Source organism: Nymphalis io, chromosome 22, assembly GCF_905147045.1.
Source record: "Nymphalis io chromosome 22, ilAglIoxx1.1, whole genome shotgun sequence".
Classification (NCBI taxonomy): Eukaryota; Metazoa; Arthropoda; class Insecta; order Lepidoptera; family Nymphalidae; genus Nymphalis; species Nymphalis io.
This window is the reverse complement of record NC_065909.1, coordinates 1,841,907-1,864,646: the sequence shown is the minus strand read 5'-3', so window position 1 is coordinate 1,864,646 and position 22,740 is coordinate 1,841,907. Positions and strand designations below refer to the sequence as shown.

Below are 22,740 nucleotides of genomic sequence, written 5' to 3'. Positions count from 1 at the left end.
TTTCAATAAATACTTCACTAATATATATAATTGCGAAACAATAACAACTATATCTTCACCATAGATTGAGCATTTATTAGCTTCAGTATAGGGAATGAATGAACACGGACGAGCAATTATCTTTTATTGAGCGGTAAAGATTGACCCAAAGCTGTCAAGTTGATACCCAATCACATTTAACTGATAGTTAATAGAAAACTATACTTAAGTACTTTATTAATGTAGCGTTAGCATGATAAAACTGGGTCTTTGTTTGTTTACAAAGAAAACGTTTTTTTTTTTTTTTTTTAAATCGGTCGACAGTCTGGCGTATGTGCCACGATATACGCATTAAAAAAATATAAGCCATCCTTTACTTCATGCTATGTCCCGTGCCTGTAGTTACACTGACTCACTCATTCTTTAATCAGGGAAACAAAAATACTGAGTATAGCTGCTTGGCGGTACGTGATGAGTACACAAAGTAGACTAGAGTTAAGTAATAAAGTAGTACCTAACAAAACACCAAGTTAAGCTACTGAATTGATTTAGTTTTTTTTCTCTCCGCTTCCGCTCTCGCAATTTCTTGTGTGTGTGGCGCGTATACGGCGTATATACCTCGTTGCTTCTCCGTGTCAGGACATGTGTGCTGCAAAAATATATTTATCTTATTAAAGAAACATTATGCTTTTATTTATTATACTGTATATTTATTTATTTATTGTCTTTAATTATACATTTTTTTCAAAAGCAATCAAAATAGATATTAAACTCTACTGATTGCGGGACGCGCACCTTTTTTTTTAATTTATTAAAAGCATTGAATAATGACACACATAAACAAATTACATCCCAGCAAAAACACATATATAATACTAGACATAAAACTGAATATTGGAACACTATACTACAGGGAAAATATTCGATTTGAGGAAGTTCGGATGTACAATAGCCTACCTCGCATTTTTAAAGTTTCTTCAACTATGGAAATATTCAAAAATAGATATCGAGATTTTATACTTAATGACTAGCAATTTTTTCTTTTCTTTTATAGAATAGGAAGACGGACGAGTATATAAGGACCTGATGGTAAGTGGTCACCAACATTAGCATTGTAAGAGATGTTAACCATCGCTTACATCACCAATGCGTCACCAACCTTGGGAACTAAGATGTTTATTTATTTATTTATTAATCCTTTATTGCACACACTTTACAAACATTTAGTAACATATAATAGCAAGTAGAACATGTAGTATACAAATGCGGCCTTATCACTTATAGTGGTCTCTTCCAGGCGACCTCTGTGAAGAGAAATGCTTATGTGTTTTTTAGCCAGGATCACTAATCGGTCATAGTGTGCGAACAACTTTTTCAAATTTAAGGAGTTTAATACAAATATGTAATAAACCAACCTAAATAACATATATATACATATAGACTTAAACATATATTCAGACATAAGATGTTGATGATGATGATATTATGTCCCTTATGCCTGTAATTACACTGGCTCACCCACCCTTCAAATCGGAACACAACAATACCAAGAACTGCTGTTTTGCGGTAGAATATCTGATGAGTGGGTGGTACCTACCCAGACGAGCTTGCACAAAGTTCTACCACTAGTAAAAAGCTGTACCAGCAGTAGTTAGTTCTTTTTAAATGTTCGTAAGTTTGATAATTATACGTACAAATGCAAAGTATCAATAAGTAAATGACTGAAAGCCTTGTAAGTAAATATTTAAATTAAGTGTATATTAGTTAAGTTTATCTTTAAATGAATAATGTTCTTTGAGAAAAGAGGAAGTTCTTTGTGAAATAAAGTATCTTTCAACTCAAACGTATTCCTTTGCAAATATAAATAGTGTATGCGGGATTTTATTATAGAATGGAATGCTTTGCCCCACAGTCACATAGCTCTAGTGACATTCTAGTTAAAATATTCTGGCTTAAACTATTTTACACTTACTACATAGACTGTGATAAGTTATTATTATTAAATTTTTCGGTTTCACTACCGTTATTTATCGGAAAATACTCGAAATGTTTCCAATATTATAATGAACATAAAACAATATTACGAACACTTCGTAAACTTTGTTTAGCGAGTAATTAGTTAAACAATAATGCGTTCTTCTCTCGAATGTCAAATCAATAATGACTGAAAGAGATAAATATTTGTTTAACTGAACTGTCGCTAAGCAACTTTTATAAGTAAGGTTTTATTAGGATGTTTACTAAACCAGCAGTGCTATTATATGATAACTCATTTCATTACTCATCCATGAAATGTTCACAACCGACTTATGGTATATACTATTTTGATGCATGTATTTTTGAAATTTTATGATTATTATGGTCAATTTTGCAAATCAATATCTGACATTTTACGACCGTTTACTACGATGAGTTTAATAGTAAAGCTATTCTGCACGAACCAATTCTAAACTCTCCACAAAACACTATCCTGAAACGTCAGAAGGTGGTATGCGAAATTGACTTTAATAATTATAGCATTAAAACGATACACGAATGAAAATAGCGTAACACCGTAATTGTTTAATATTTCACGAGTGAAATACAAAGTGAGTTCTTATGAGAACCATTATATCACAGTTAAATAAATAACGGAAGCAATAAAAACGCAATAAACGTTCGTTTTGAAATATATATTTAGCCAGTAAATACAAATTTGTGAGTGAATAAATTTTAGTCAGCTTTGCGTTAAGCCTCTTTCAAGTAATCGACTGAACCTACCTTTCATGTATTTCTAACTTATATAAAATAATATAACGGAGTAAATAGTTGACCTATTATACATAGTAAAAACCTTGATATATATAAAGCCAAGATGATCTGGTGGTTAGAACAAGTGAATATTCATTTGTATATATTCTTAATTAGCGCTTCACACGCGGCTCGCTCGCCGTGGAGTACCGGCTTAGAATAGTACTCCCCCAATCTCATCCCGTGGGTGTCGTAAGAGGCGACTGAGGGACGGGGAAAAGGGGGGATGGGCAGCAGCGTCCCCCCTCTCATAAACATCTTACCCCCTACTGCGCTCGCCAACACGCCTGCCCAGCGCGGCGAGTATGGGCAAACCCCTCCCTAAATGGTAGATGCGCCCAAAAAAAGGCCCCCAGTTACCGGCAAGCCCGCTAGGCCCGACCAAGGTAGCGGTCGCGGTATCGGCAGGGCAGGGGGTGCTAAGAATCACCGGTTCACGGCAGGCTACCGTATAAAGCGACTGAAAAAGGCAACGTATAATGGACGCTCGATGAGGCTGGACCATCACCTCGCCGAATTAGAAGTAGAGTTAAGTCATATAAACTGGCATATACTGGGGTTATCTGAAGTCCGAAGACAGGGGGAGGACACGATAACTCTAGAGTCCGGTAACTTACTCTACTTCCGCGAAGGTGATAACCTCTCCCAGGGTGGTGTCGGTTTTCTAGTCAAAAAGGATCTCATTAGCAGCATTGTGGAAATCAGTAGTGTGTCGAACCGAGTAGCGTATCTTGTCCTAAAACTTTCCGACAGGTACTCCCTGAAGGTTGTACAGGTATATGCGCCAACTTCGACATACTCTGATGATGTGGTCGAAGCGATGTACGAGGACATCGCAAAGGCCCTCAACGACACCTCGAAGGCCCACTACAATGTTGTTATGGGAGACTTTAATGCTAAAGTGGGAGTACAAGATAGCGGTGAATCGAAAGTCGGACCTTACGGCTTGGGCTGCAGAAATCACAGGGGGCAAATGCTGGTAAACTTTCTCGAAGCGCAGGGGCTTTTTTTGATGAATTCTTTCTTTCAAAAGAAGCCTCAGAGGAGGTGGACCTGGCGAAGCCCCGATAACGTGACAAGGAACGAGATACACTTTATCATCTCGAATAAAAGGCACATATTTAGAGATGTTTCAGTGATCAACAGGTTTAATACCGGAAGTGATCACCGCTTGGTTCGAGGCACTCTAAATATCAACTTAAAAGCCGAAAGATCGAGAATGATGAGGTCTACTCTCCGACCTACCATGCTGCAAGCTGCTCAAGGCTCCGAAAAGTTCCAAATGGAACTTCAAAATCAATTCACCGCGTTGGAAACCATAAGCAGCATTGATGAGAGAACCGACACGCTGGTCAAAATACTGCAAAACACATCCCGCAAGTGTTTTCCGCCACAGAGAAGAGACAACGCACCAAAACTTTCTGCTGAGACACTCGAGCTCATGAGAAAACGACGAGAACTACCATCGTTTTTGTCAGATAAGGCCTTAAACCGAACAATAAAAACGCTGACGCGACGCGATCTCCGACGCTCCAATACCCGTGCCATCAAGGCTGCGATTGAGCAAAATCGGGGATCGAAAGTGTTCGCTCGCAAGTTTGGGAGGCCGCGTCTGACAAAACTTAAAACTGAAAATGGTGGGGTCGTTACCTCTAGGCCTGAGATTATCGGAGAAGTAGAGAGGTTTTATGGGCAGTTGTTCTCTTCAAGATCGGATAAACCCGTGGGAATCAGTATTGATGACCAGCGCGCCCCTCTTATGCGCCATTACTCCGAGGAGCTCCCGGTCGTTGACCAAGGAGAGATTAGGGCGGCTCTAGAACAGCTTAAAAACAACAAAGCTCCGGGAGATGACGGAATCACAACAGAGTTGCTTAAGGCAGGCGAGACCCCGGTCCTGAAAGAGCTAGCAAGCCTCTTTAATTCCGTCATCCAACATGGCAAGACCCCGGAAACGTGGAGCGGGAGTGAGGTGGTACTGTTTTTCAAGAAAGGTGATAAAACCCTCTTGAAAAACTACAGACCAATCTCCCTCCTGAGTCACGTGTATAAGCTGTTCTCAAGAGTCGTCACGAACCGTCTCGCCAGACGACTTGACGAGTTCCAGCCCCCAGAGCAAGCCGGCTTTCGATCAGGCTACAGCACCGTGGACCACATCCATACTGTTCGGCAGATTGTGCAGAAGACCGAAGAGTACAATCAGCCGCTGTGTATGGCATTTGTGGACTACGAGAAAGCCTTCGACTCCATCGAAACCTGGGCAGTGCTCGACTCATTGCAGAGATGTCATATCGATTGGAGATATATCGAGGTACTGAGATGTCTGTACAACGCCGCTACAATGACTGTCCACATCCAGGACTGTAAGACGAAGGCGATCCAACTGCGCAGAGGGGTGAGACAGGGGGATGTAATATCCCCGAAACTGTTCACCAACGCGTTGGAAGACGTTTTCAAAACGCTGGATTGGACTAGGTATGGAGTCAATGTAAACGGCGAGTACATCTCACACCTTCGATTTGCCGACGATATCGTCATCATAGCAGAGTCGCTAGAACAACTCACCGAAATGCTGCGTAACCTAGGCGAGTCTTCCCGGTGTGTCGGTCTCGGTATGAACTTGGACAAGACCAAGGTCATGTTCAATAGGCATGTCGTGCCGGGACCGATATACGTCGAGGGGAAACCTCTCGAAGTTGTTAGTGAATATACCTACCTAGGACAGATAATACAAGTCGGTAGGAACAACTTCGAGAAGGAAGCCGATCGAAGAATTCGCTTGGGATGGGCAGCATTTGGCAACCTTCGTCAAGTCCTCAAGTCGTCTATACCGCAATGTTTGAAGACGAAAGTCTTCAACCAATGCGTCTTACCTGCCATGACATACGGTGCCGAAACGTGGACACTAACTGCGGGACTAGTCCACAAATTCAAAGTCGCTCAGCGTGCTATGGAGCGAGCTATGCTCGGAGTATCTTTGAAGGATAAGATCAGAAATGAGATTATCCGGAAAAGAACCGGAGTCACCGACATAGCTTGCAAAATTAGCAGGCTGAAGTGGCAGTGGGCTGGTCACGTATGTCGTAGGACCGATGGCCGTTGGAGCAGACGAGTCCTAGAGTGGAGACCGCGAATCGGCAAGCGCAGCGTAGGGCGCCCTCCAGCCAGGTGGACCGACGACCTTAAGAAGGTGGCGGGCACCAACTGGATGCGGAAGGCGGAGGACAGGGAGCTTTGGCGCACCTTGGGAGAGGCCTATGTTCAGCAGTGGACAACGATTGGCTGTTGATTGATTGATTGATTGATTGACGCGGCTCGCTTCGCTCTTTCTTTAAACATGAAAGATTTTAAGCAAGCTTATACAAAATATAAATATCATTATGAATATATTTAAGGTGAACGTACAAAGTATTTCGAATCCATGTTTATTATTCACACTGCAAAACTGTGGATTAATTTGCCTGGGTCTGTATTTATTTATTTATTTATTTATTTATTTATTTATGGTCCACAAAACAGATTATAACTAAAGACACATTTAATATATAAGTAAACATTATAAGCAAGCTAAGTTATAACCCAACAACTATGTGAACACAGATTGTAGACGAAATATTTCACTTATAAAAATCGAATAACATCAGCACTTGAGAATACATTGTACACTTTACAAAAAACGTTTACAATAAATGAAAAGAAAAAATTATACAGAAAAATATGAACAAGTTATGACAATGAAAAATAAAATGAAATTATGAAATGTTGAAATGAGGAACTAAATAATGAATAAGAAAATAGATTTCATCACTATTATTAGTTGTTAATTGAAAATATTGAAACCAATTGTTTTCTAAATAGATTTATGTTATTGTTGAAAATGTCAATACCATCATTCGCGTCTTTTTCGAGAAAAATTTTGTTATATGCGCGACACATACGACCGATAGGATTATGATATGATATGTTGTTATTGTATGCGTCCAGGGTAAATATTCTAGGGTGTCGGTATTTAAAGTTAGTGTTTATGTTGATGGATCTTAAAAGCAAGGGTGAGTCAATAACACCGTGTATTATTTTATGCAAATATACTAAGTTATTGCAGTCACGACGCATTTCTAGTGTTTGCAATTTAAAATGACTAAGCCTGTCATTGTAGCATTCGAGTTTACGTCCGTACTGATAGCGAAAACTGAGCAATCGTAAAAACCTTTTCTGTACGGCTTCTATCTTTTCACAGTGAGTGGCATAGTTAGGTGACCATATAACCGAGTTATATTCTAAAATACTGCGAACTATGGAACAGTAAAGATGTATAGTAGTTTTAGGCCTTTTAAAACTTTTAGTGCACCTGCTTATGAATCCACACAATCTGTTACTCTTGTTAATTATGTACTCGTAATGATCCCTAAAAGAGAGTTTTTCGTCAAATATTACTCCCAGGTCTTTTGCGGTGGATTTGCGTGAAAGTATGTTTTCGTTTATAGTGTAATCAAAAAGTACTTTTTTCGATCTTTTCAGTGTAAAACTTATTACAAAGCACTTTTCTATATTTAGCGTCATATGATTATTAGTGCACCATCTGGAAAGAGTATCTAAGTCCTTTTGAAGAGATATAGCTTCATTGACGTTATTAATCGAAGAATACATTTTAAGATCATCGGCGTATAGTAAAAATTGACACGACAACTCTTTAGCTAGGTCATTAATAAATATTATGAAAAATAAAGGTCCAAGGTTCGACCCCTGTGGTACCCCAGATGTAATTGTTGCGGGGGAGGAAGTGTACCCTTTGATTGCAACTAATTGTGTTCTCCTGTCTAGGTATGATTCTACCCATCTTAATAAGGAGCCATGGATTCCGTATGCTTTTAGTTTGCGACAGAGCAAAATGTGGTTTACCTTGTCAAACGCTTTTGAGAAGTCAGTATATATCGAGTCCGTTTGTCCACATTTCGCAAAAGTGTTGCAAATATAGTTCTTATATTCTACCAAATTTGATGTAGTGGAACGATTTTTTACAAAGCCATGCTGTTTGTTACACAGTGCCGGATATACGTGATGATAAATTTTATCGTATACGATAGATTCTAAGATTTTGGAGAAACATGACAAAATACTGATAGGACGGTAATTTTCGCAATGTGAACGGTCTCCAGATTTATAAATTGGTATAATATAGGCAGTTTTCCAGTATTTAGGGAAGATACCATTGTTCAGGGACATGTTGAACAGAATAGACAGTGGAGTGCTAAGTTCTTGAGCACATAATTTTATGAAAGAAGGTGGAATCCCGTCAGGGCCTGCACCCTTATTTTGATCTAGATTCCTAATTTTTTTGTATATTTCATTTTTAGAGATAGTAAAGTTACTTAGTGTATTATTATTGTAATCGACTGCATGAAAATTATGTGAGCCTTTTAGATTGGAGGAACTAAATACTGAACTAAAATAATTTGAAAATAATTCGCAAGCGTCCTGGGCGTTTTTAGAAGTTTTATTCGCATATTTAACAACTTCCGGTATTGAGTTAATTTTAGAACCTTTTTTATCATTTATGAATCGGTAGAAAATTTTTGAATTACTGTGTATTGAGTCTTCCACCGAACACACGAAATCGTTATAGCATTTGTCTATAAGGTTCTTACTCCTTTTACGCAGCAAAGAAAAAGTGTCATAGTCTCGCGGATTATTAAATTTTTTAAACTTTTTATGATATTTATGCTTTTCAGTGAGACAACGCTTAAGTCCATGGCTGAACCAAACTGGGTAACGAAACGATTCGTCTCGTACCAGAGGTGTGTTTTCCTTGATTACTTTGTTTAAGATCTTGTAGAATTCTTCTACATTGGTGTCCATATCTTCAAATGACAGAGTTTTAGTCCAATTAATGGTTTCCAATACCGATCGAACATTTTGGTAATTACATTTAAAGTAATTAAGTTTCATGCGCTTATTTTGTTTAATTGTACCCTGTGATTTAAGATTAAAACTAATGGTAATAGGTGGATGATGTTTATCAATACGACTTAAAGTTGAGTCTACCGCGCTGTTAACTTTGATTATCGACAGATTCGATAAGACGAGATCTAAAAGTCTATCATTATGATTTCGAATACAATTAAATTGACTGAGATTGCAAAAGTTCATCATATCTAGTAATAAACGTGACTTGTGATCTTGACAAGAGCTAGGTATAAGATCATTAGATGTGGGCGTATTGTGCCATGTTAAGTTCGGTGTATTAAAATCTCCAATAATTAAGAAATTGTTTGTCTCATTTTTGTTTGTGACAATTTTTATGCAAGAAGCATAGAAAGATTCGATGCTGTCGACAGCAAGATCAGGAGGCAGATAGCAAAGACAGAGATGAAGAGTATAGACATTATCATGAGTAGATATACTCAACCATAAATCTTCGAGATCACTGTCCCAGGAAGTTTGTCTTAAGACATTAAAGCTTTTCTTAACCGCCATAACTACCCCACCGCCATCTTTTTTGTTAATACTTGTAGTATAGCGGTCTCTACGAAAAACATTGTAGCGTGAGTCAAAGACTTCATGGTCGAATATTTCGTCATTGAAATTGGTTTCAGTTAAGCAAATTACGTCATAATTGCTATTTAAAATGTTAAGGGATACATCAACAGTTTTTGATCTAATTCTATTAACATTCTGGTAATATATTAACATAATAATAAACAATTTTAGTTTTAACATGTAAAATTTAGAATAGAGCGAAAGATAATACTATAAATTAGTTATTTTAAGTTTTTTAAGCATTCTTCGTTTTTGATAAGGATGGCAGACGACGATTCATTTTTGCGCATATAGACGTTTCCATACTTGACCCAGACATATCTATATTGTTTCTCTTTAGAGACTTTCCGTGCGGAGGCATGAATCATTTTAAATTCTGGGGATAGGTGTTCCGTTACATAGATTTTTCTTGACTCGCCAGTAACTCCTATAAGGCTCGAGTTTAATGTTTCTTTTGGATGGCTTTTATTGTATCTGTGTACAGCTGATAGAATGGTGTCTCTTATGTAAGGAGAGCTTAAGGTAACCAGAATATTACGCGGTCGAGCTGAGGATGGATTTAATTTGGCGACACGGCGGCATGCGTGAATTTGTATGGGATCGAGGGGTACATTAATGATTTCACATAATCTTTTAAACAGATCCATGACGTTTTCATTACGCGACTCCGGCACGGCTTGTATCTCGATGTTATGGTTACGGGAACTTTTTTCAAGCATACATATACGATTGTTGATCTTCTGCACGTCGTTACGTAACCGTGAGTTCTCAGTCTCCAAACTAGAAATAAGTTTTGTTTTAATGTCAACTTCTTTTTTTAAATTTTCTTGTTCAGCGCAGATGAAATCAGTAGTTGAAGAGAATTCGTCTTTTAAATTTTGTATTGCTGCATCCATTTCGGCACGCACTAGAGTTTTTATATCTTCTCGTAGTGTCAAACGAAGATTGTTCATATGTGCTTGTAGTGTGGTGTTCAATTTTTGATCAAGCAACTCACTTATTTTGTCCATAGTGATTACGTTATTGTTGTTTAAGTGTGTTGTTTGACTTTCGCTCGGTATGACGTTGCCAACTTCGGTATAATCACACAACATATCAAGTGAATCTTCAACCGTAGGAATTTGACTGTATCGAACGGGAGTATTCATATTTCCTCTGTTTCTGCGTGTTATGTTTGTACACGCTGGACAGATCCATGAAGCTCGAAATTCTGCAGTGAGGCGTTTGAATTGCTCATCAGATATGTTCAGGCACTTGTAATGATATTTATCTTGACACAATTTACAAATGAGAAATTTATTTCGTTCTAAATGCATTTGTTTACATCCTTTGCATTCCATGCTTTAAATTATAACTTAATTTTGTGCAGAATAAAATAATTTTCTCAAGAGTTGGCTTGGGATTGAACTCTAGTCTATTGGTGTTCAACTCTGTAGTTTGCAGACAGCGCCACCGTTGTAGTTAGTAATCGTTGTGAAAATATGGTCTCATATGTAGAAGTTAACAATTAATATGTAGACCCGGTGATTTTATTTATTTTCTACCCGTTCACTATAATTATAAAATTGACTCACTGTGTTTATCCTTTTATTTTCTTGTGTTTGATATCTTTATATGTACCAGTGATTCTTCTTGGTTGAATTTGGTGAATTCCTTAAGCACAAAATACGAATGTAGCACTAGCACAGTAAAGTAGCACAAAAAAGTGTATTTCCTGAGGCGTACAACGTTGGTGACTTTAAATCCAGAGTAAACAGGTTTCCTCTAGGCAAGCGTGCTACATCCTAGATCGATGCTTTACATCAGGTATTCAATGGTCAACGCTGCCCTATATGTGATAAAAAAGCCTCTTTATCACTACCGCAAGAATTACATTATCAAAATATCGTCATCAGTGATAACCTACTGAGTAAAAGGAACCCATATGCAAATTTTCATGGTGCTGGCTTCAGTAATTTGAGCTGTGTGTTGATCAATCAATTATTCTTTTATACCATTTTTTTTAAACGTCAGTTGTCCAATGGTTTACTGCCTACCTAGCGATTTAATATTCGCTTCGATCCTCCCCTTGGGCTGTGGTCGTCCCCACTCCTAACACAAGCTTCACGCTAGGGGGGTAAATAGAAATATTAATAATTCCTTAAAAGAGGTATTGTTATTATTCTTTAAAAAACACAGACGCATCTACACACACGCACCAGCATCCCACCGCACTGATATTTCCAAAACCGATAAATATTTACCTTTAGACTTGAGTATGTGATGTAAATGACGTAAATCCTAACTTATATTATAAATGCGAACGTGAGTTTGCTAAATTACTTGTTTGTTATGCTTTCACATCAACTCACTGATTAGCATAGTTTTATAATATAACAATAATCATTTTAATAATATTAACAATAATATTCTGGGACATTATTCACACACGGCCATCTGATCCCAAACTAAGCAGAGCTTGTACTATGCAAACCAGACAACTGATACAATCCAGACAACTTTTCTTTTGTAAATACATACTTATATAGATAAGTTTTTTTCATATATGTTGACAGGGTTATAGAAAAGGATATAGGCCCTGCCTCTCCCCTTGTGAGTAAATCCACGGACGGAAACTAGTTATGAATATAAAAAAGATGATATGTATATATATAGTAAAGTTATTTGACGTAACAAATTGACTAGCACTCAGCTCAATAAACGCTGCTTTTCAGCGGCTGCCACACAAGTGACAGTTGAGGGTATTTTGCGCAAAGTACTTTTGATCAACTCGGATTTGACAGTTAAAATAATATCCTAGGACGTATGCCACAATGGCCGAAAAAGCCGAGATGGCCCTGTGGTAAGAACGCGTGAATCTTAACCGATGATCGTGGGTTCAAACCCGGGCAAGCACCACTGAATTTTTATGTGCTTAATTTGTGATTATAATTCATCTCGTGCTTTACGGTGAAGGAAAACATCATGAGGAAACCTGCATGTGTCTAATTTCACTGAAATTCTGCCACATGTGAATTCTACCAACCCGTATTGGAGCAGCGTGGTGGAATAAGCTCCAAACCTTCTCTTCAAAAAGAGGAGAGGAGGCCTTTAGCCCAGCAATGGGACATTCACAGGCTGTTACGGTACGCCACAATTATTTTGTTTTATGAACCGATACGGCCCAGTGGTTAGAACGCGTGAACGTTTGTGTTTATAATTCATCTCGTGCTCGATGGTGAAATAAAACATCGTGAGGTAACATCTAATTTAACTGAAATTCTGCTACCAAAGAAAAGTGTCCTCCAAACCTTCCTCAAAAGGAAAGGAGGTCGACAGTGGTACATTCACAGACTAATTTTATTTCTTTATCTTTATTGTTTATATCATAAATAAACTTTCTCTTACTCTTAATTGTAAAAGAGTCCGATATATACTTGAACCTAGATAACCATTGGTTATAGGAACTCTATGGAGTGTGTCGTATGACGCTATATTGCGTACGAGCCTCCCCTTATATACATAGTCACTGAGATAAATATGTGTGTGCCTATGCTCATAATAGAAATATTTATGTAAGTAACAGTCACAAATATTTATGACTGGTCAAAATTAAATATTCCTTATTCAAGTAAGCTCATACAAGCAATATTTAAACGTAAGTTTATAGTGTTGAACTAGCGGTACGGGAACTAGGCCTTCGACTTCGCCCGTGTCATTATCGAAAATCAAAAATTTATATAAACTTTTGATAGACTAAGCCAATTTTAATAAAATAAATAAACTAAACGGTACCTTGAAATACTTCTTATAATAATTCAATTATATAAATTTGTAATTTTTATAAACGATCACATTTTATAAACAATTTTGTCGCATTCTGGAGCAATATTTAATTTTAGAAAAAATCATTATGCTGCTTATTTCAGGTTGAGTAAGCCAGGGTAACTATAATTACAGGCACAAGTGATCATAGATCCCAAAATTTGTAGCGGATAACTTACATCGCCAATGTCCTTTTACTTAAATTTATATTTTTTAAATGATTTAAAAAAAACACTGATTTGGGAAAAATATGTACGGTTCATTTGATAAACTTTCGTAATTTTATTTTTCTTTCTTATTTTAAATAACGTTATTGAACCGTAGAAATGATTAAACCATGCAATAAAAACTTTTAAAAACTTTTAAAATATTTCAATCGTGCGTAACGATTGAAATATTTTAAAAGTTTTTAAAACGAACATGTCAATTGTAAATATCTACAAATAAATACCACAAAAAAAGACGAAAGTAAGCCTACCAATAATCGTTCAGTTTCAATAAATCACATGCAAAATATTCTTACTACATGAAAACAGTTGCCATGTCTGCTGTCCTAGATGGCGTTACATGTATTTTAAATCGCGCTGACGAAAGTCAAACTCTGCAACTCAAAAGTTCCAGAATTTTGCGTATCAACAGACTGAAAGTTTATATTTTTATACCTAGTAGGTTAGGAATAAAAGTAAAACTGGTTCTTTCTTAATTTCGTTACCGGAAAAAATGATATTTTTGTCAAGACGAAACTCCTTATCATAACACTTTGGTCTATTTTAATATGTAAAAAATAAAGTAGACTTGCCAGTTCATGTTTGATATTTTATATTTAAATATAATTAATTCAAATTAATAATTGTTGACTGTTTTTACTTATTTTTTTAATAAAACGGAGCTGTTTAAGGCTTTTAACTAGTAATAAATATTAAATAGATGTAAGAAATATTTTATATAATATTATATGAGTATTTATACGAGTATTTTTTCAAAAACGGTTGTATTTATTTAGCTCCAATTTAGATAAGGTTTTGCTTTTTAAGTTTATCTTTATAAATTTTTTTCCTCACATGAACATGCAATTTTTCAATGTAACTAATTATTTCTCTTGACTCGGTTCTGAATGGAGATCCTTACAAACAGGATAACCATTCTCTAATTAACGATCAGCGTAATCAAATTCATAACCATCTTTTTGCAAACAGTTGAAACATTCCTACACTTGTAATGAAAATGAAACCAAGCGAAATCCAATACGAATGAAAAAGAAGCAAGACTTATTTTTACGGTTACAATAAAAATACGGGATAGAATAATGTCTTGACAAATAAGAATCATTGTCTGATGACCTTTAGTGACGAAAATTCAATTCAGACATCTGTTTCATACCTTATCATGGGAAAAAAAGCTTTCATTAGATAACACGAAATATTCTTTGTGTCACGTCCTCTTTTATTATCGGAGATAATTTATTACAGCAGCCATTTGTTATTTTCAAGGTCAAACTGGAGATTTTCGTCGGATAAAGCCTGAAGCAGTTACAAGTCCCTGTCATTTTTAACATGTGACCCTAAAAGGTTGGAAAATAAAATTATGGCATTATTTTTCGAGGATTATTTTTTTATTATAGCGTTTTGTTATCAGATTTCTAAAGAGTGTAAGCTGGTAAAGAAGCCACTCGATGGTCAGTGGTTATGTCTCATGGTTAATGGTATGCCTTCCAAAACAAATCCGTTATCCGTCCGACTGCTGGACTAAAGGTTTCCTCTCCCTTTTTGGAGAGAAGGTTTGGAGCTTATTCCACCTGCTGTAATGCGGTTAGGTAGAATACACATATGGCAGAATTTCAGTGACATTATACACATGCAGGTTTCCTCACGATGTTTTCATTCACCGTAAAGCACGAGATGAATTACAATCACATATTAAGCACATGAAAATTCAGTGGTGCTTGCCTGGGCTTGAACCCACGATCATCGGTTAAGATTCACGCGTTCTTTCCACTGGGCCATCTCGGCTTATTACGAACATAAATTTACTAATGCATCAAGTTGATAACTTTGTATGAACTACATATTATTATTCTTGAAATACATATTATTAATAATAATATTTATTAAGCACGGTTATAGACTGTATGACCTTATCCTATCCATTTTTACTGCGATTTTTAGCGAGATGAAACCACGTGATGCAGCTAGGACTTATAAATAATTAAATAGAAAATAGGTTTGATCAAGTATCCAACTCGCATCAAGTAACCCGATACAAGATACTTATTGAATTATAATATACATGTATAGATGGGCCGGTTGGCGTGGTTGGTAAACACTTGCCTTTCACGCCGAAGGTTGTGGGTTCGATTCCCATCCGGGATAGACATTTGTGTGCATGAATATGTCTGTTTATCCTAAGTCTGGGTGTGATTATCTATAAAAGTATGTATATATATATATAGTACTAGCTCTGCTTAGTTTGGGATCAGATGGCCGTGTGCGAATAATGTCCCAGGTAAAAAAACTCAATATTAAGTAATTAATTTCGTAGGTAAACATGCGTCGTATGAAAATCTTCCTCATAATGGACAGGAGGCCCAATCCCAACTCTGGGACATTTATACGCTCCTACTTTTTCTAATAGAAAATGTTTATATTTTTTTAGTCTGTATTTGCCCAAAATAACTACAAATACATAGAATAAATCCTCTCAATTCTATTATAAAACATATAAAAGCTCTCTATGGTGGTAATTGTTTTGAATTAATTATTTCAAGGTCACTTGGTCGCATATACAGCCCTAACTTTATATTAATGTTAGCGAAACTCGGCTGTTGTTTTTCCTCTGTATGCTGTATAACAAATATCATAGCGATCGCTTAAACAGTATACTAGATACGGTCGAACATAAGACTTACACAATATTCTGTAAGAAATCACTTGTCCATAATCGTAATTAAGTAAGTATGTATTTTAAATGTTAGCAAGCGACTTTTGATGATATACTATTTTGATGCGTGTATTCTTGAAATGTTATAATTATAAGGGTCAGTGTCGCATATCACTTTCTTACATTTCAAGATCGTTTTCTGCGGTTACTTTTGAGTTTGTTATAGAATAGACAGCCGAAAATTTTGATGTTATAAATTCATTATCTAATCTAAGAATATTTCTTATCGTTTCAGCTTGTTCCAAGTTTGGGGCAACATCGGAACAAACAGCTGATCATGATAACAGGCATAAAATTATGCGAAACAAAATGGAACCAATACACGAACTAGTAAAAAAAGCTGTTGATAATTTAGATAATATGGAATCCAGGACCAATGTATATAATAATAATAATATAAAGATAAATAGAAATAATTACAACAATGCGAACGCCCGTGATGATATTAAGAAATTTGATGATATTTATACAGAAAACGATAATGTTTTTGAAAGGAATTTAAATATACATAAGGATTACGTAGATAAACTTAGAGCGAAGAATTTCGGAAGTGATTTTGTATCATTTTTTGTACCTAAAAGAAGAGTGAAGAGAGAAGATGAACCAGACCCTAGGTGTGAAAAGTTTAATTATAATAATAACGAACAAAAATACATTCAACATCCCCATGGCGCTATTAAAAATAAATATTACTACAGCGATTTAAATTGCGTCACAGTTATAAGGGGTAAGTTAATTATCTGTTATCTCTTTAAAGATTCATTTATTAATAATTTACAATAAGGCTCGAAGGCTGTGCGTACGTTTAGCCAATTTTTTTAGACGAGACTTTACATATCATAACTAATAAATACGGAGGAGTTTTTTTGTAATGCCTAACTGAAAAAACTACTAAATACATAAGTGCCAGAAGTACTCATACCAGAAGATTTTAGTATATAATATTATTATATAAGTAGGTGTGCTTCGGCAGTTTCACCTACGATATCAAAATTGTCTTATTTGTCCTTAAGCCATCATTTGCAGACAAATAGGTTAAACATTTTTATTTTTCTTTAGTTATTTGAGTATATTATATTTGCCTTAATTATTTATATTAGTCAGCGTAGCTATGAATTTTCAATAAAAAGTTATTTCCTCTTGTTTCAGGACCTGAAGGGCACGTGGTCGAACTCACATTTGTTGATGAGTTCCATATAGAATACCATCCGGATTGTAGCTATGATTATTTAGAAGTAAGAACATTACATTAATTATTTATTTATAATACATATATAGAAATACATACGTAAGATGTTTGTGATACATTGTTTGTGAAAACCTTTGAGGAAATTCTAAATATTCCTAATCACTATTTACACCTCAAGTAAGCTTGACGCTTTATTCTCCAGTAAAGCGTCAAGTTAGTGCTAGGAGAAAGCTAAAAGCTGGAAGTAGAAGAAAGTTTATTTTTCATTGATTGTAGGAAAGGAGAGCAAGTGATAATTAGAATTATGACACTGATCGTGGGAAATATTTATATTGACAATTTAACTAATTAAACTATATATAAATATATAAATATTTAAAATAGTTAGTCCCCTTAGAATTATGGCAAAAATCTGCATTTACTTGTTGAACGAGCTCTTTTCTCCAGTGGAGACAATAAGACGGCATATTATTACTTTTCAAACTTTAGCTATTCCAAGATCCAAGTATGTTTACTGCAAATAACACAATCATATAATTTAAGATAATGATTCTATAACTTTTTTTTTATTATTTAGATCCGAGATGGCCAAAGGGGTTACGCTAAACTCCTGGGTAAGGTATGTGGTGAGGCGTTCCCTCGACAAATCATAACAACTGGGCCAAACGTATGGTTGAAGTTCCACTCCGATGACACTATTGAGTACGAAGGGTTTCAAATCAACGTTAGATTCATACCTACTAGTAACAGCAGTAAGTAATGACCCACTATTACAATATACACTAAGCCCAGACATATAAAATACTATTAATTATTATTTTATAACATATGAGTAGTTTTACTCGTGGTATGGCTTTGTGCTAGCCTGTCTGGGTACAACCCGCTCATCGCTTAATCTACTGCAATATTTAGTATTGTTTTGGTCTAATATGAGTGAGCCAGTGTAACTACAGGCACATGGTACATCTCATTTCTGAGATTGTCGGCGCATTGACGATGTAAGATTTGGTTAATGTTTCTTACAACGCTAATGTCTATGGGGATGATGACCATTTACCATCAGGCGGACCATTTATCCGTCCTAAGTAGTAAAGTTTTTTTTAGTAAAAAAAAATCTCTAGAAGACATTAATCGTAATAAAATCCATAATGCATATAAGAAAACCAATAATTTCCAATCAAATTGCAGTTAGTATACCAGAAAGCTGTAATATTGAACTAACGGGAACAAATGGGCATGTCGAATCAGAGAAGATAAACGAAGACTGCTTGGCGAAGAGTTTGAACCAGGCACTAGATGTTTTATGGACAATTAAAGTTGAAGAAGGTCATAAGGTATTTATAACAAATGCAAATACATGATCTTTTGGCTAATCTCTTATAGAATCTTGAGATTTGTTGTCGTAGCTGAAATCGGAGGACATCATCATCCAATTATCATCGTGATCTCTTCTAGTTGCCATCCCCAACACACACAACCCTCCTAAAACTTATTCTGCACAGCTATATAATTTTACTTTTAAAGTATTGTTCTGTTTTAGTTTTGGTTACGTCTGGATTTTTTTTCTCAACTAAATAGATTTCTACTGATCCGTCCATGCCTTTGGTGTATCTTTTATATTATTTTGTTTTACTTTATTTTTGATACATGTTTTTATATCCATCATCATAATCTAAATTTTAGGATTATTAATGACTATATAAATTTTATGTCAGGCTTGGTTATATCATGTAATAGATGGTGTTATTAAATGTATATATGTTATTATAATTATAATAACATATAAAGATTATAACTCACGAAGGTCCACATAAAATCATGCTGTCTCGTGTTTATTCAACAACAACGTGTTCGTTAAAGGAAGTCCGACATATTGGAAACATAGAAATTGATAGATATAAATAAACAAATATGAAGTAAAATAAAAATAAAACATATTTATTTTATTCTTATACAAATATATGTCAAGAAAGTATATAGTATACGCGCCATATAGCGAGTTAAGAGCGGAAGCCAAGACACAACATGACGACATAAGATAAGCGTCATGCCGTTTCCCGTCACGGCATACGAGGCCGTATTCAACACAGCCCCCCAATAGAAATTTTCATCAAACTGTCAATGGACGCTGATATGTTGACAATCTGACATTATAAACTTAGAGTTATAAGATGTGTTGTAAGAGCACTTTTACTTCAAAAGTCTTGTGAAGCAAAGGTCCAAATATTGATTGAAACAAAGTATTTAGTAACATAATTTATTCTTATAACTATTAGGCAATTCATTGTCTAAAAGACATCAAACGTAATTAAAGACCGTATGCAAATCCAGACAAACATCATTGAGCTTACATGTGCTTAATTTGTGTTCGTAATACATCACGTGTTTGGTACTCAACACTGCACTGGAACTGCACTAAGCTCCAAAAACTTCGCCTAAGTTTTTGCCAAGCGTTCCTAAATTTATAGACAGTTATCGCTCTAAATGTTAAATTAAATGTTTTAGACAATTTCAGACAAATATTATAATTTAATTACAGATATATCTGAACTTCACCACCTACGCTCTAACCAAACCGAACGAGTGCGAAGAGAACTTCGTTCAAGTTTTCGGATATAAATTGGAATATGATGCAAGGTAACTTAAATGCTTCAAACACATAACTTTATCTTTTAGAAGGTACTTATAAATACATGTGCGTGAAGACTTATTTATGACAAATGATCACATTTGACATTTTTAGATGATAAATAATTTATTTTCAAGATAGTTTTTTTTTTTTATATATATATAAGAGTTTTTTAGAAGGATTTATATAGCAATTATCAAAATGTAAGGGATGGTTAATATTTCTTAAAGTTCCAATGTAAATAAGCCATATATTCCATCAAGTATCCTTGCTAGTCTGCCTTACTATATTAAATAAATAAATAAGTCCAATGAAATAAAAATGTGCTTCAAGTCTTATGTTTTGTTTGAAGCTTTTATCGTTTTCAGGTTAGCATTTTACTGCGGTTCTGTTGCTAATCCGATAACGACGGTAGATGAACACAAAGATGGAACTGAAGACAGGAGTAATATTATGTACGTCCGTCTGTACGCTTCAAAGTCCGGTAAGAAGTCTAACTTCAATGCCACATTCACTGCGTACAGAAGTTTGGATACAAGCAAAGATGGTGGTAAGTTCCTGTTAAGCACACTAGGTGACAGTCCCGTAGCAGCTAACTTTTCTCCTGAGTATTAAGCTTGACAAAGTAATAAAATTATTATATAAAACTACGCTAGCATCACCCCGTACGCATCACGATGCTTACTATAGAAATGTATTGTTGTGGTCTCTTTAAAACGCTGATGCCGCATAGTAGCATAAAATAGTTCGAAAGTTGGCACTGTTTATACTCCTAGGTCACGGTAAGGCATTGGTCCAGCGTCTGATCATACTCCAATCATGTTGGATTGCCGTCCCATATTACTGTGAGTTTGGTAATAAGAACATCCACTTATTAATAAATCTTACGCAGGTAGTAATCGATCAGGATTTCATTATATTAAAATTTAGGTTTTCTTGGTGAGTTTTGTGAGTACTCAGTATTTTTTTATTACAGATAAATGCAAAGAAAATGAATTTGACTGTGAAGACAATACTTGTATTGACATCGGACTTAAATGCAATGATTATGCCAACTGCAGGCTCAAAGCTGATGAGGAAAAGGATATATGTATCGTAAGTACATAAGCAAATATCCTTTGAAGAAGTTGCAATAAAAACTGATATAATTGATAGTGATAGATAGATAGATATTTGCAAATGCACCAAACATTATGTTAATGCAACAAGTTAAGCAAGCTAACAAGCTAAGCCAAGTTAATTGCCGCTTTTATTAAATGTATAAAAAAGTTAAAAATTGCGTCCAACATTTGAACAAATATTGGCTATTGTCAATAATTGGGGATATAGACAAAGAGTTATTTATATATGAATGGCTGTATAATTACATTTTCTTTGCTCAAATAGATTATTACTGAGTCGATGATCAACCAAACGCACATCAAGGTGATCCTCATCATCTTCTGTCTCATCCTCTCTGGCATGAGCTTCGTCTTCTTCTTCAAGTGCATCAGGAAGCTGTATCAGGATCACAAGATTATCAAAGTAAGAGTAGTTTCTTAATTAATCATCGTGTTGGCTAATTGGTTTCGATTGTGTACCAAGCTTCTCACTAAACTCCTATTTGGTTATTTTTTTATATGACGTCATTCATGGTAATTTCTATATGTGATATAGAGCTTTTCTTCAAAATATTTTAATCGTAATTTTAAAGGAAAATATAAGTTTTACCGATTCTACAAGGAACAATTGGCTGACTAGTTAATTTATGTAACTAGATTAGAGCAGTCACGATTAAAAAGGAAAACGGAAAATGCCAGCAATATATTATAAAGGCGAGACCCTATATATACTAGGCTGAACCAAACGTTAGCGCGATTCAGAAAAATGTTTTTCCATACAAAATTGTTTATTTTTTTTAAGATCCGGTTAAAAACATCCCGTTTTTAAATATCTGTGTTATTAAATATCCTTTAGTTAATGAGCATAAACAACTTCTTCAAACTGAAGACTTAAAAAGATGCTGAGATCCAAAGTCTGTAGTGAGCACTAAGTTTTAAAGTATCGGAGCTAAATTAATTTCTGGTAAGAAGTCTAGTATTACATTATTTTCTGCATAGTTTTAACAATATTACATGAACTTAGCTTAAGTAATCAGTTTCAACAGCTCTATAAAATATTTAGAAGGGAAATATTTCGGAAGAAGTTCTGCCACCAGTCCACATTGGAAATAGTAGAGGAGTAAGCCCAACATTGGGACGTTTACAGGCTGTTAATTTATTTAATATTAACTTTTGTTTTTTAAACTATGTACGTATTAAAACAATCTATAATAATTATTTAAAGTAAATTATACACGATTTAACTTACAAAATTAACTAAAACTTCGGTACATTTTAAGGAAGACAAATGCAATTACAGCGTTCATCTATCATTAAGACGTTTTGATCTTGTGATTTCCCGTGAGAACTCTGTGGACCAGCTGCCTTGAAATTTTTCTTATCGTAGAATTACTTATTTATTTATTATTTTTGTACAATATAATAAATATATATGTGTCTACAAGAGGCAGGATTAACACTAAAAGCATTCTACAAGCGAACCTTGGTAAGGGCAGGAAACAACGTTAACGTAGTAATGTCCTGGAGAAAAATATGTGAATTTAGAGAGTAATGGCTTACTTATACTCATTCATACATGTATATATATGAATGCAATAAAAAAGTAAATATCCCACTGCTGGGCTAAAATCCTTTTTTAGAGAGGTTTGGATTGGATACCATGCTACTGCAATACGTTTTGGTGGAGACTTGATCCCAGTAAGTAGTTAGAGAACCAAGCAGGATTGTAATTAGGAGAAAACTAAGAGTTAAAAGTACAAATTTTGTAAGTTTCC

At 35.2% G+C, this 22,740-nt stretch overlaps 1 protein-coding gene across 1 annotated transcript in view; it reads left to right on the top strand.

Moving 5' to 3' along the window:
- Positions 1 to 22,740, top strand: part of LOC126777042 (uncharacterized) — a 234,491-nt gene that overhangs the window by 201,421 nt on the left and 10,330 nt on the right. The window contains exons 5-12 of the mRNA XM_050499889.1: positions 16,283 to 16,774; positions 17,197 to 17,282; positions 17,814 to 17,988; positions 18,425 to 18,570; positions 19,776 to 19,873; positions 20,234 to 20,415; positions 20,842 to 20,960; positions 21,252 to 21,389. Of these exons, the coding sequence (XP_050355846.1) occupies positions 16,283 to 16,774; positions 17,197 to 17,282; positions 17,814 to 17,988; positions 18,425 to 18,570; positions 19,776 to 19,873; positions 20,234 to 20,415; positions 20,842 to 20,960; positions 21,252 to 21,389 (1,436 nt within the window). The remainder of the gene's footprint in view (positions 1 to 16,282; positions 16,775 to 17,196; positions 17,283 to 17,813; positions 17,989 to 18,424; positions 18,571 to 19,775; positions 19,874 to 20,233; positions 20,416 to 20,841; positions 20,961 to 21,251; positions 21,390 to 22,740) is intronic.